Below are 16,060 nucleotides of genomic sequence, written 5' to 3'. Positions count from 1 at the left end.
AATGTTGTAAAGCGCTTAGAGCTTCTAAAGATAAGGCGCCATACAAAGTCCTCATTATTATTATTATTATTATGTCCTATACATAAAGGCATCTGATACTACAGTTGTCACTGTATGTTCTGTACATAAAGGTATCTGATACTACAGTTGTCACTGTATGTTCTGTACATAAAGGTATCTGATACTACAGGTGTCACTGTATGTTCTGTACATAGAGGTATCTGATACTACAGGTGTCACTGTATGTTCAGTACATAGAGGTATCTGATACTACAGTTGTCACTGTATGTTCTGTACATAGAGGTATCTGATACTACAGGTGTCACTGTATCTTCAGTACATAGAGGTATCTGATACTACAGTTGTCACTGTATGTTCTGTACATAAAGGTATCTGATACTACAGTTGTCACTGTATGTTCTGTACATAAAGGTATCTGATACTACAGGTGTCACTGTATGTTCTGTACATAGAGGTATCTGATACTACAGGTGTCACTGTATGTTCAGTACATAGAGGTATCTGATACTACAGGTGTCACTGTATGTTCAGTACATAGAGGTATCTGATACTACAGTTGTCACTGTATGTTCTGTACATAGAGGTATCTGATACTACAGGTGTCACTGTACGTTCTGTACATAAAGGTATCTGATACTACAGTTGTCACTGTATGTTCTGTACATAAAGGTATCTGATACTACAGTTGTCACTGTATGTTCTGTACATAAAGGTATCTGATATAACCGGTGTCACTGTAGATGTATTGTTCTTAGAGGTGCCATTTATGATAGATGTCACTGTTTATAAGCTAAACTTGATAATTCTGTACCATAACTAATTTGAATTCTTCTAGAGTCCAAACAAATGGGTAAGTTATCTCCAATAACAATATAACAATTAGAGACTTTCCAACTACAAACAAGTTATAATCATTTTTTGATTCTTTTTTAGTCCTGAATAGGGAGTTATGCTTTTGTTTTGGAGGGGTATCCAAACATTGATCAGTTTTTGCTAATCCAATGGATGACTTTAACAGAGATGCATAACTGTAATCTTTCATCAACTGTATTTTCCTCTTTTTTTTTCTTTTCATGTCTTTGCAGGAGCCACAAGAATTCAAATCAACCAAGACATACAAAGGTGTCCATTTTGGAAAGTACACTGCCAGACGCCCTGAGATTACTGGCAAAGTAGGACCAGGTCCAGGAGAATATGAGCCTTACATTGACTTCAGTTCACGAGCAGAAAATCTGAACATAATGAAAGACTTTGAGCAACCTCGCTTTGAGTCTCACATCCCACGGTACAATGAAGCAATTGTCAAAGAGGAAGAGAAAAAGGTAATTGTTTCTTCTTTTGTTCTCACCTTATTGAGAAAAAGACAGAATACACCAGTCACTATGTTTTGTTTTCACCTATTGTCCATATTTGCTTGTCTATCTTAAATCTTGCAAGATATTTAATATCATTCAATTGATTTGAAAAGAATATTTTACACAACAGTAACTTCATCTTAATAAAATAAGAATTTTTAATGTTTGAGTTATTTCCCTTTGTCCAGATATGCTGGTTACAAGTGTTATATGTTCAGATCTGATAAAGAATTAAGAATGTACAATGTTTAGTTTGGTTAGAGTTTTATGGCACAGCAACACAAAAAGGTTAATTAGGCCTGAGGCAATCAGATTAAAGTGCCATGCCAAGGACACAGTATGGTAACAGACCTATACTAATCTGATGGTAGGATTTGAACCCACACACTTTTGTTCACAAGTCTGGTTATTAACCAGTTAGTCATTAGATGGCTCTTTCAGTGTGCAAAGAGTAGAGAAGAAAAAAGAAATAGATAAGAAAGGAAATATATAGATAATCTTGTTTAAGTACTGTTTTGAAATACATTTTATGAAATGGATGAATAGTTTCTGTATGTTGCCAGTCTTGATTTTTATCAATTTCATTTTAAATTAACACAAATTCAAGATTCTGATTCATTACCGGATGATAAAAGCGGTAGAGGGTATTTTCTTTCTTCTGTGTTAGTACCAGATATATTTCATCCTATTGTACAGAAAACAACATGATATTTGCAATAAGTTGCAAAGTTATTAGTTAAAATAATCCTCTTTTTTTACCACAGTATACAATATATCCCTTATTTTATGCAGGAAAAGAAAATGTTCGTTTTATTATATACCAAACTTGCTTCTGAATCAATGGTTAGAAGAATAAAATCACTTTTAAGCACTCACTCCCTTTCCCAAGTTGATTTCAATTTTAATTGTATTCAGAGATTGATCATAAAAATGTCAGTTATTTAAGAGACTGGTGGGTTTGGGATGACTTGATCTGTTACAATAAATTACATTGGTTATATTATGTAAACTATTTTACCCTATCTGACCACAAAGTAATGCACACACACTGGGATTTTTGCATTGTTGATTGCATGGTACACGGTTTTAAGTTTATAGAAACCAAACATTGGCCGAACATAATTTCCATACCCAAAAAGTAATGTACCGGGTAGTTTCCATTTATTTCTTCAGCTCACACAATGCTTGTTTTTCTTGCTGTAAGTACAACTTCTGCAGGCAAATGAAATGTTTGTTTTTCTTGCTAAAAGTACAACTTCTGCAGGCACACAAAATGCTTGTTTTTCTTGCTGTAAGTACAAATTCTGCATGCACACACATTGCTTGTTTTTCTTGCTATAAGTACAACTTCTGCTGGCACACACAATCAGGCATCACATGGCACAATCAGAAATCTTGTATTTTCACATGTGATAGTATAATGATAAATTATTTTAATGTGAAAATACAGGAACGGAAAAATATTGCCCCAATAATTTTCTATGTTTTACACTTCAGTATAGGTATCTACGAGCTTTGTGATTTTGACTTACACAGATTTTGTGTTAATGTAATTTCATTTGAATTTATAGTGAAGACCAAAACATAACAAAATTATTTGTATAAACAATGGATTTGTAAATGGCTTAAATGAATTTGTATTGAAGTTAATTAAGTTACATATTTTTCAATGAAACTTAAGGGTACTGAAACCAAATAATCTGAATTTCAAGATTTTGAGTTTACCTGACCACTGTTGGAAACACATCTTTTGTGTAAGTACTGAGTCACTGGCATATAATTACTATAAAGTAAAACTACCAAATAATATAGTGACACTATTTTCAGATAGACTCACATGCTTTGGACATGATGCCTTCATCCTATACAATGTTTTATTTGTGATATCACATGATGTTTTGATATGTTTGAAATACAGAAAAATTTCCTGTAGGTTTATTAATATGTAAGTAATCAAATTCATATAAAAGTGCAAAACCAGTTCTGTAGCACGGTATCACAATGAAATATATGTAGACTGGTACAATATTAGCTATATTAGCATATATTAGGTTAACCATGTAAGCTTAATTTGGTTTCAAACCTATCTTGAAGGCAGACAAAAACAAGTTCCTGTTTTAAATACACTTTCAGATAAGAAATTGATAAAGTCAGATGTTCGACAAGGATCTTTTCTTTTACTATTACTCTTTCACTGATTTACCATATCACATTGAGCTATCCATCACCAACATGTTCGCAGATGGCTTAACATTATATAAAATTGGATCGACAGGCCATGAGAATAGCACTGAATTAAATAAAGGTTTGGTGAAAATAAATAACTGGTGTGAGCACAGTGGTATGAAGATAAATGCATTCAAATCAATAGCCATGATCATAGGTAGTCGAGCATGAGTAAAAGCTTAGAAAAATTATTTCAAAGTAATGATAAAAAGGTCAGGTGTACAACAGTCTGAAAATGAAAAACTACTTGGCAATATGATAGACAATGTCTTGTGAAGGAAAATGCAAGTGGATTAGGTCATTAAAAAAGTTATCTCACTGCTTTTGAACAGAACAAAATCTTATCTTACTCAAGAAGAGAGAAAGATATCCTGCAATGCATATATCATGCCACATCTAGAATATTGTTGTTATGTCTGGGGTAATAGTGAAACAGAAAATCAGGAAAGAACACTGAAATTTCAAAAAAGAGCAGCTAGGGTTATTGTTGATGCTGATTTAGATACACATCAACAAATCTTTCCAAAGTGGCTTCTGTTTAATTCAGTACTACTACTCTTGAATCCATGTATGTCATTTCTAAGCAACCCCACAAAGTCCAGTATGAGTCCATGTATGTCAGTTGTAAGCAACCCCACAAAGTCCAGTATGAGTCCATGTATGTCAGTACTAAGCAACCCCCCAAAGTCAAGTATGAGTCCATGTATGTCATTTCTTAGCAACCCCACAAAGTCCAGTATGAGTCCATGTATGTCAGTTCTAAGCAACCCCACAAAGTCCATGTATGTGAGCACTAAGCAACCCCACAAAGTCCAATGAGTCCATGTATGTTAGTACTAGCAATGCCAGAAAGTCCAATATGAGTCCATGTATGTTAGTTCTAAGCAACCCCAAGTCCAGTATGAGTCAATGTTATGGCTAATGCTAAGCAACACACAAAGTTCAATATAAGTCCATGTATGTCAGTACTTACCAACCCCCACAAAGTCAAAATTGCCTTCTGTTAAGTCAATATAATGAGATCAGATGCATATTGGAGTATTGATACTGGTTTCTTACCATAATGAATTTTGCATCGATCTTTATGTACAGACACATGACTGATCTGTGTATGGTTTACCTTCATCACAATCACCACTGATGAATTGGCCTGAAGTAGAATCTTCTTTCATTTATCTCACATCTGTTTGAATATATTACCGTTATACCACGCTGAAAGTGATTCTTGTATGGTCAATGGTCACGGGGGGAAACAAATGATCAGCTGGACAGAAGACATTAATCTTCGGACTTCCCTAACTCAAAATGGATGCTCTGCCATCTAAGGTATTGGAGTCATGTAACATTTATTGCAGGTAAATTTTAAAATCTTATTTTTGTGTCTTAGATGTGACTTTATCCAACAGTTTAAAAAGGAATGCTGTTTGTTGGATTAACAAAACAAGACTGTATACTGTGTACTTGCAAGAGTTTCACGAGTGTTACGTAGCAGAATGATTAAACAAAATACATCATGCAGAAAGAATGCTTCTTTTAATGAGTACACAGCGAGAATGAGAGGTTTGCTAGCACATAATTCAAGCAATTTCGTAAATCTTCCTCACTCATATTTGTAATAGGTTTGTGCAAAAGGCCCATAAAACACCTCAACCGAATACCAACCCTTGTAATTTGGCAAGCTGAATTCTTGACTAGGGACCAATGGGAGTACACATCATAAGGAAGCTTTGTTGCTAGACCTGTAATCGACTTTGTCATCTAATAAATCTGTCTTGGGGTTTTATTCAAAAATTCAGAAGATACTTGCCTAGACAGGACTGGTGTTGTCCATTTCATGATTTATTTGACAGAACTATTCAGGACTGTCAGAAATGCAGATAGAATCAACAAATTTGATAGAAAATGACTATTTTAAAAGGATGATTATCAGATTTTTGGCTGATTAGCCAAAAACTTTCTGACCTCAAAATGGAGTATAACAAAAAATCTCCTTTTTAATTTAGCAGCTTTAAGATATGAAGGAAGCCATTAACAACCATTATCTCAAAATTAATTACTATATTATTATTGAAAAAACAAAAATGAAAACAAGACGCTGCATCTTATTTCTTGATAATTTCCTATTTAAAGAATATTTCCATGTACAAAATGATTTGTACTGTAATTTAACTTTAATATTTGAGAAAATGCTATCATGTTAAAAAAAAAATCAGTTTTAAAAAAAAAAAAATCCTTATTGTCTCTGTTAATATTGTCATTAGCCGAAGATCATCAGTCCACTCTGTTCCACATCAACCTTTGGTATACTTATGTAGCTGAAACAGCACTCCACTCTCTAATCAAATGCAGCTAGAAAAAACAGGTTGATGATGCAAATAATTATTGTGACTTCCATAGATAATAGCACATCTGTTTCTCCAATTTAAACTATTCACACAAAAGATTTTTCTTTCAAGTCATTGGGGCCATGATATTTCATGCATATGTAAGGAACTCTTTCACTGGTCAACTGATTTTGCTTGTTACAGAGAAGGGGGCACTCTATAATGGTCAACTGAATTTTGCTTGTTACAGTGGGAACTCTTTCATTGGTCAGCTGATTCTGCTTGTTACAGGGGGACTCTTATTGGTCAACTGATTTTGCTTGTTACGGGGGGGGGCTCTTCTAATGATCAACTTCTTCTGCTTGTTACAGGGGGAGCTCTTTCATTGATCAGATGATTTTGCTTGTTACAGGGGAGGGGACTCTTTCATCTGCCAGAAGGCACTTTTTTCAAATGCTGTTTTAGTTAACACATTAACCCCTGGTGACGAGTTTATGTGGCAGGAGGTAGTAGCCTCCTGACAAGATCTGTAGTGTCAAGGTCATGTATGATACACTAAAGTGGGTGGTATTATAGAAAGATAGACAGATGTAGCTCTATAATGATACCAAAAAAATCTGGAATTTCTAGTTGCACTACAAAATACAGAGGGAAAAACCTCATTCTTTGGACCCGATTTTTTTCTGTCCAAATTTCGCCTGTGGTCGGAATCCGATTTTGTGTTCGGATTTAAGACTTTTTGGTCTCAGATCTAAGTCAGACTGGTATGAACTGCAAACAGTGACAGATGAACCTTTGCAAAAAGTAGGATAAGATGGGCATTTGGAATAAAGAGTGGTCTTAATATGAAAATAATGGGTCCATTAATACATTAACCCTGGGAGCTTTTTGTCATTTTTGCCTAAAAATAGAGTAGGAAACACATTTTGAAAGCTATTTCTGAATAGACTCGAAAACACCAAATCCCCGGTCATCTTTCAATAACATACTGCCTAGTGGTGTTAGAAACATCAATTTTTGTTGGCTATTTGACTCGCGCATGAGCAGAAGGGTAAAAGTTGGACTTTTTTTTTCTTTTTCTTTTTCTTCTTTTTTTGCTAAATGGAGCCATTATTTTTGTATGGAGACCACTCTTTATTCCAAATGCCCATCTTATCCTACTTTTTGCAAAGGCTCATCTGTCTGTTTGCAGTTCATACCGGTTTGCCTTAGATCTGAGACCAAAAAGTCTAAAATCCGGACACAAAATCAGATTCGCACCACGGGCAAATTTTGGGTAAAAAAAAGTCAGGTCCAAAAAATGAGGTTTTTCTATCTGTATTTTGTAGTGCAACTAGATATTCCAGATTATTTAGTATCATTGTAGAGCAACATCTGTCTACCTTTCTATAATACCACCCACTTTAGTGTATCATGCATGACCACGACGCTACAGAGCTCGGCAGTAGGCTACTACCTTCTGCCCCGTAAAGTCGTCGCTAGGGGTTAATGTGTTAAGCAAAACAAAAAAAACAAAAAAATTCCAACTTTTACCCTTCTGCTCATGCTCGAGCCAAATAGCCAATGAAAAGCAATGTCTCTAACACAACTAGGCATTAGGTTATTGGAAGTTGATGTATTAGGATGTATTCAGAAATAGCTTTCAAACTGTGTTTCCTATTTGAATTTCAGGGGAAAACTACAAAAACCTCCAGGGGTTAATGTGTTAACACTATATTGCAAGGGTTGATATGAAATGAAGTGGATCAAGGACTCCTGGCCCTTTTCATTACAATACATGGAAGAAAATCTACCATATAGAATGTAGAGCATAGTATTTTTAGATCCATTTTTACACAAGTTTCATATCTTTTTTTTTTTAGTTTTTAACATTTGTTAAAATTATGCCATTGATTCACATTTTTCGTGGCATACCAATTTTAGTGGACTATATGATTGTTACAAACAGTAAATTTAAACAGCCCCATTGGACACTGAGTCTTCTGTACAAGCAATAGAATCTTTCCAAAATCAATAAATTTAAGTACTTCTAAAGATGCTTTTAGAAATATATAGATACCATACCAATGAAATCTTAACAAATGAATATTTTGTGCCAACTGCTGTTGGTCATTTCTGATTGGCCTGATTTTGTTCTGACCTTCCCACTCCTGGACAGATATTTGGATAAGTTGGTTAGGGTGGGGCTATCCAAGTACCTGTTCAAGGGATGGGAAAATCTGGTCAAATTCAAACTATTTACTCATTTGTGAGCAAAGGAGTTTAAAAAGTCTCATCAGTTTTTTGGCATGACAGTGATTGCCCTCAGTTTGCTTCCAAATTTTATTTCTAAACTAGAGATACTGTAAACTTTTCTGTTCTCTGTAATTTTTCCTGTTTGATCTTTGGGAAATAATGTACAGTAGTTACATTTTTATCCATTGTAAGAAAGATGAGGTAAAATCAGAATGATAAGCGAATACAGGGGCTGACTACATAACGTACTGAATTATAATACAGTAAGAAGGATACAAGATTCAGTGAATGTATGTACAAGGGGGGAGGGGTGATGGGGGAAATAAATGTATATATGTAGTAATAATTATTTTTCCTGCCAGTTTATACAACAATCTTAACCCCAGGTTCAATGAGAATTATTTCCTTGTAAGAACACTAACTGTAAATTTAAACTGAATTATTTTTATCTGACTACTTGCCTGATGTTTGGAGTAGTGTTAGGAAATAAGACACAAACAGAATATGGACCCATGATGTGACTGTTATATATGAATTATTGTTATAATGAAATACATTGGTTCCCTGCATGTGAAAATAATCATATGCCGAATATACATACACTCTGTACAGCTCTTTTTGTGCCAGAATAAACAAAGATATGAAGCAAACATTGTAGACATTATTTGTTCATCTGATAATTGTAAAGCTTTTAAATTGGTCCAGAATGTGATTATCCATATTTATCAATTGCCTTGTTCCCATTATTTCTCCTTAAATATGATGTTAATCGGTTTGTTTTTAGTTTGGTCTTTTATGGCACAACAACACAAGTAGCTGAGGCAATAAGAGCAAAATCCTTGTCCAGGAACAGAAGACCCACCCCACCCCACCTATGGGCTGATCTGATGGTTGGATTTCAACCCACACTCTTTTGGTCATGAGTCCAACATGCTAATCTCTGAGCTACCATGACTTCCTCGACTAAAGCATAAAGATGAAAACGTTACTAATATTTGTATCATGTTCTATTTCACTACCAATTAGCGCATGAAAACAAAACACCATGTATGAATTTTTGATGTTAACCAGATTCGTAATATTTTTCCATAACATGTAATTATTAATTACCACTTTAAAACCATTCAGACAGCAGTATTTGGACACACAAAGAAAGAACAATAAATACCAGTATAGTATAATGACTTGATCTTTAGCCAAAATTGGTATGTAAACTTAAGGATTCATTCATTATCACAAAAAGTTCTTTGTATTAAAAGAATGTGTCTAAGTAAACATTAACTTTAGGTCTAAATAAACAACATTAAGATGTAATTCTGAACACTCATTAATCTGTAGGTCAAAATAATCATTAAGCTATAGGCAAAAATAAACATTAAGATGTAATTCTGAACACTCATTAATCTGTAGGTCAAAATAATCATTAAGCTATAGGTAAAAATAAACATTAAGATGTAGGTCTAAACACTCTTTAAGCTGTAGATCCAAACACTCATTAAGCTGTAGATCCAAATAATCATTAAGCTGTTGGTCTAAATAATTAAGCTGTAGGTTCAAACACTCATTAAGCTGTAGGTCCAAACACTCATTAAGCTGTAGGTTCAAACACTCATTAAGCTGTTGGTCGAAATAATTAAGCTGTAGGTCCATATAATCATTAAGGTATGGGTCTACAAATTATTAAACTCTGGGGCTAATTAATTTAGCTATAGGTCTAAATAAACATTAAACTACATGTCTAAAAAAATAATTAAAAATCATCAAAGTATAGGTCTAAATAAACATTAAACTAGACTATTAATGTTAAAGGCATTTTACCTAAAAATGTATTAAAACTCAAGCTTTTGGAAAAAGAAATGAATTTAGTAAATTGATCCATTTGGCATTATTCGAATTGATTTTCGATGGAACTTGCATCACGATTTTGCCTTTCATTTCTTTATCACCAGTCATGTGTGATTTTAATGTTACGCTTCAAATCTTTATTTATCTTTCCATTTATCTTGAATAATAAATATCTCAGAATGTTTTGATAGTGTCACAGAGAGTTTTACTTAGTTGACAGAAAAGCTTTTAGGCAAATTACAGGCATGTATTTTACATTTAAATATTGATAAATAATAATAAAGTTTGGAAATATTTTACAGAAAAAAGGCCTGCATGATGATACTTTTAAATTGTGTTTGTTTAATATGAAGTCATTTATATATGGGAGAAAATGCAAATATTGGGAAACATTTTGTAATCTAATGTACCAGTAGCCCAATTTTATGGATTAATGATTTACAATGCCCCAGAACTGACTCAGAAAACAAACAGAGAACAGATTTTATGTATTAAAAAGATACTTATCTCAACTCAGAGGTAGATATACATTTTTATTGGTTAATTGGTTATGTGTATGTGGTTACATGTATTGATAAGTACAGGTCCTGTCCTATAGAAAACATACAATGGCACTGACTACAATTACTACCATATATACTTGCTTATGAGTCAGATCCGATAGCTTAGTGCATATGCCCAGATCTGCTGTTGCATAATGAAACAGAAGCTCAGAGTCTGCATTTTGCTGACACTAATCAGTAGAACAAGCAACATAGACCCTGATCTGGCAGCGCAGTATGCGATGGATACAACATATAAGCAAGTATATATGGTAGTTGATTTTGCTTTTACACAGATTAAAGAAAATGTTAAATAAATGGTTTCCATTTAGATGATTTGGGGTGAGTAGATGTAATAACCCAAATCCTAATACATTTTTGCTGAAAATAACCTTTAACCATGTTTCTAGGGTAAATAGTAATTCTCCTTGTGTATGCTACATAGATCTGATGAGCCACACTGCCTTAAAACATGGGTGAGCAAGAGTTTTTTAAACAAGTGACTTGGGCTGAATGCAGCTTGTAGATAAGAAATTACTCCTATTAGCTTTTGTTGCATAATTTGTGGTCATAAAAACTATGTGCTAAATAAGTATAATATATACATGTTAGTATAATAATATAGATTTAAGAACAATACCTTGGCTCATACATACAGCATTTGAATGACTGATGAAGTACATGCCTGTACATACCAGAACCTCGATATACCATCAGGGCTGGATTTGACAACAACAAAAAACTATGCTGCAACTTAAATTTAAGTCTAGAATCAAGTGATTTGATTGGATGAAATTGGACTCAAAGCGGCCAATCCAATTTCTTCAGTCTGTACTTTAGGACTTAGTGAAAATTTGTCTCATATCTGTGTAAACACATAGATTTTGGAGATTAGAAGATTAAATAAATTTCATTCATACATTCAGAATCATTTGTTGCAAGATAACAATTCTGCTAGATAATAATAATTGCCCCTTCTTTGGAAGATGTACATTGTCCATGATGTGTTTATTTACTGTAGAACTAAATAGAGATCAGCTTAAATCAGATGAGTTTGATTGGTCAGAGCACATCAGCATATAAAAGACTTATGAATACTGAGACAGTACAGGTACATTGCCTTATCAAGAGACACCATGGAAGCAGATCCAGACTGATTTGGGCAGGATTCAAAATTTCAGCCTCATGGTTATGAGTCTGGCACACACCACAAAGCCACTGGAAAGTTTTTTGGGGACTTTAAAAAACATAATTCAGACTTGCATCAGTAGTAACTATTCATTGTGAACCAGGTGATTAGCACTGGCTGTGAATGTTTATTCAGGGTGTTAGTAGCTGTTTGTTGGCTTTATTCACAAAGCATACACACTGAAGCTAGCTCAAGTGGATTAAGTTCCACACAGTTGCAAATAATGACAACTGTTTCCTTTGTAAAGGATGCAAATGGGAAATTCTGAAGTAGCATCTTTCATTAAATTCGAGTGTTGCGATTAAAACAAAGACTCAGAAAAGACTTTGTGTAATCAAAATAGCACTAATGCACGCAGTGAATTGCCAGACCAGTTTGCTCAGAAGTCACTGAGTGTCTGAGTTTTGAGCAAAACGTTTTGAATTATTTTTGCCATTTTAGTGCCCAAACTTTTCAGGTAGTTAGGGAAAATATACGTAAGAATTACTGTCACTGTTATGGTAGTTTTCTGCCTGTTTGGTTGAAGGTCCTTCCTTCACCAAGATGAAGTATAAGCTGAGTCATATTCCATATTTCTGCTTTATAACACTGAGCCATAGAAACATCCCATATTATGGGTGAGGGGGGTGTGATTTGGATTTTCAACGTAGCTTTAACAATTTTTTAGTCATATCACTACGATATCTGCTGTATGGCAGTTTATAGTGATGTCTAGCACTGGGGCATCATGCCGCAGACATGTAGCATGATGTCCCACCCAGTCGCATTATCCTGACACCAGGCCGACCAGTCCTAACACTAACCTCTTAATGCTGAGCACCAAGCGAGGCAGCTGTTAGTACCATTTTTGTAAGTCTTATAGGTGAGGGGACTTTATACTGATGGATGTTCAAAAAGTGGGCTTTATTATAATTGTATATTTTGTATTAAGAAGAAGAAAAAAACAAGACTGGAGCATTTTATGATGTAACACCACATTATTGATGGTTTCAACAACAAAGAGCTAAATTAAAAGTCAGTTAAATTTGTTGGCAATAATATAACTAAATTTTCCATTATTTTGTGCAAACCATGACCATCCCCATAGTAAATGAGGGTTAGCTTCATACACAGGGGATTTATAGTGAGGGATTACTGTATGATGCCTATTGCTTAGATTTTATTAATTTCAGGCTATACCAGGACCAGGAAAGTATGATATCAAAAGTAGTTTTGACCCCCAACAACCCAAAGTCAGTGCCGACGGCATGGAAGTTGAGCATCCACCTTTTTTGTCACAGTCCAAGGTCAGTTTTTGAAATTATAACCTTACATTTTGCACCTGTGTTTTTCTTTGTTTTTTTTTAAATTAAAAAAAAACAGTATTGCAGTACAAGTGAATCGTTACATTTTTTAAGTAATTATTTTTGTAATTAAAGGGACAAAGTAAGTATATATGATAATTATAGACATGCGTACATTTGTAAAAATGAGTGAAAATTAGCTACACCTACAAAATACTTGTCACTGATATTTTACCAGTGTGAATTAAGGTAGGTGTAAACCTTTAATCAAATTAAAAGAACAGTACATTGTACTGGTGCAGCATGCTTGATGAAAGTGATGCAGAATCGTAATTGTTAACATTTAAACACAATTGGTCCCACACTTTTACACAGCCTAGATTCTAGGAGAACCATTGTTGAACACTTTGAGCTAATCTGATATGCAATTTGTAAAGATACACATGAATGGTTTCATTTTAATGCTGTAACATACATATGTCGCAGATCACGCTTTAAACATATATTGACCTATTTACACAGTAAATGAACAAATGAATGCTGAACTGAATGTCAAAATGTATCTACATGCTTTTATATATTTTGAAAGATTATATCTCATTTTGTAATTTTAGAGGTTTGCACCACTAAAGTCTATTACCCCAGCACCCGGATCATACAATGATCCTAGGAATGCTCTTGATGTCACAAAGAGAATAACAGGATTAAAACGCAGTCCATTTGGACAGACATCTGTACGCTTCCAGCCTGAATCTGGAGTCAAGAAAGCCCCAGGTATAATTTTTAAGTTTATATAAAACTTCATATGCCCTAATTCCAACCCCACTCAACAACAATATATTTTATAAGGGGTGTCATTAGAAACCAGGTTTTGCTTTGGTTTTGGTATTTTGCAACACAGCAATACGAGTAGATCAATTAGTGCTGAGGTATTTAGAATACAGTGTTTACCTGAGGACAAACCCTGGCAAACAGCCCATTCTGTCCCAGTGGAAGGATTCTAACCCAGATTCTCTTGGTCACAAGTCCAGCATGTTAACCTCTGAGCTACCACACTGTTTCCTGGTAGTTTGTCTTCTAATCTTGCTTTATTTTTTGGGGAACTGTTGTTTCTATTAATGTTCAGGCCCTAAGTCTCCTTTCTACTATCTTTAAATCCCTTTCTTCTGATGATTAAGGGTACTTCTGTATATTATTGCCATTGTTTGTCTGTCTGTTTGTATGTCAGTCAGATCTGCCCACCTATCAATCCAAATATCTTTTTATGTCCCTCAGTGATGTAGGAAATACTGAATGGATTTGTATCAGATTTGACATAAAGATGGATACCAACAGTATACAGGTTAAAGTTTCCCATTTCAAGAGACATTTATTTTAGCAGCAGACCAAGAGGCTGTCTGAATAGGACAGATAGCATTTGGCAAAGCTGTTTTATTATTTTTTATTAACTTTATGTAATATTAATTACAGAAGTAAACCTTGTGAAATTGGATTTACACTATGAATTGTAGAAATTTGAATTTGTATGTTTTGCCACAGCTTTGCAAGAGGTGGCCATGCTGTGCCATATGAAAACAAAATTATAATTTATTTGCCAGGTATTGTAATAGCATTTTCAGACCACACATGTGACTGTAGATAAACACTGTTTTATGGCCTTGACGTCTGACATACACACTCAGTCATTCATATAATCCCCTTTCCATCCACATTCATAACAATAAGGTATTTTCTGAAGTGACAGTTTGCATAAAAAGATCTTAGTTCTAATCCTGATTTTAATGCAGGTGAATTGCAAGAAAGTAAACAGATGCTTACAAAAAGAGTTACCATAGTTACACTTGCATCAAACAGCAAACAGCAAACAATCTTAGAATCAGTTTTACAACTGCATTATATATTGACAGAGCTGTTCCATTATGTAAATTTAACTCTGCTCCACATCTCACTAAATAAATGTTTTGACCAATCAGAAGTCAGCATTCATTATAATTTAAATGTGTTTTCCATTCAGAGAGTAATATTTATTAGTTAAAGTGATGATTAAAGTTTTATGACAGTTTGCTTGAAATTCTAAGTAATATAAATACCATAGACACAAATCTGCTGGTACAGTAAGCCATGGTACATCTGGATCATTAGCATAATGAGTGTTATACATTAGGAAATACAGTACTCTGTGAAGTGTTATACATTAGGAAATACAGTACTCTGTGGAGTGTTATACGTTAGGAAATACAGTACTCTGTGGTTTTATTTAGAAATCCAAGTCTAATAGGTATCAAATTAAGAGCTTGTAATATCAAGCTATCAGAAAAATGAAAAAATATAATAAATTAGACATGAAAGTCATTTACCCATGCTAGACAAATGTGTAACAGTCAAGTTACTTCTGTCCAGTCATTTACCCATGCTAGACAAATGTGTAACTGTCAAGTTACTTCTGTCCAGTCATTTACCCATGCTAGACAAATGTGTAACAGTCAAGTTACTTCTGTCCAGTCATTTACCCATGCTAGACAAATGTGTAACAGTCAAGTTACTTCTGTCCAGTGCATGATAATATTACTGTACAATGTAAAGAAAGACAAATACTATTTCATGTATGGAAGTGGTATTAACCTAGACAGAACACACTTAAAGCTTATGAAATCTTTTTAAAAAATTCATACTGTAAATCACAGTCATTTTTAATCTTGGAATTGTTTTATTTTTACTCTATAAAGTTGTATTATTATCAACTGCATTTTATTCTCCATATTCTCTGTTTATTTGTTACACTTTTCAAACATATGCACTTGTCTCTGTTTATAAAATAATAACATATTCTTTTCTTGTTGGGTTTGGTTTTCTGTATGTAGATTTTTATTTGGAGAACATTGAGCACAGTCATTTATTTGGTTCTTCTTTTTCTCTGTGAGAACATTGAACTTAATGTATTATTTGGTTCTGAGGAACATTAGGCCTAACCCTTTATTTCATTCTAAATATAGATTTTTTTCTGTGTCAGAACATTGGTCCAATCCTTTTATTTGGTTTT

General features: G+C 33.9%; 1 protein-coding gene across 1 annotated transcript in view; it reads left to right on the top strand.

The window, feature by feature from the left end:
• Nucleotides 1-16,060, top strand: part of LOC149802886 (sperm-tail PG-rich repeat-containing protein 2-like) — a 234,109-nt gene that overhangs the window by 38,639 nt on the left and 179,410 nt on the right. The window contains exons 6-8 of the mRNA XM_089952356.1: nt 1,107-1,343; nt 12,910-13,023; nt 13,635-13,794. Of these exons, the coding sequence (XP_089808482.1) occupies nt 1,107-1,343; nt 12,910-13,023; nt 13,635-13,794 (511 nt within the window). The remainder of the gene's footprint in view (nt 1-1,106; nt 1,344-12,909; nt 13,024-13,634; nt 13,795-16,060) is intronic.

This window comes from Sinohyriopsis cumingii, chromosome 3, assembly GCF_028554795.1.
Source record: "Sinohyriopsis cumingii isolate HCF-2022 chromosome 3, ASM2855479v2, whole genome shotgun sequence".
In the NCBI taxonomy this organism is placed as follows: Eukaryota; Metazoa; Mollusca; class Bivalvia; order Unionida; family Unionidae; genus Sinohyriopsis; species Sinohyriopsis cumingii.
Note: the sequence above shows the minus strand (reverse complement) of the source record. Positions and strands in the feature narration are given on the sequence as shown.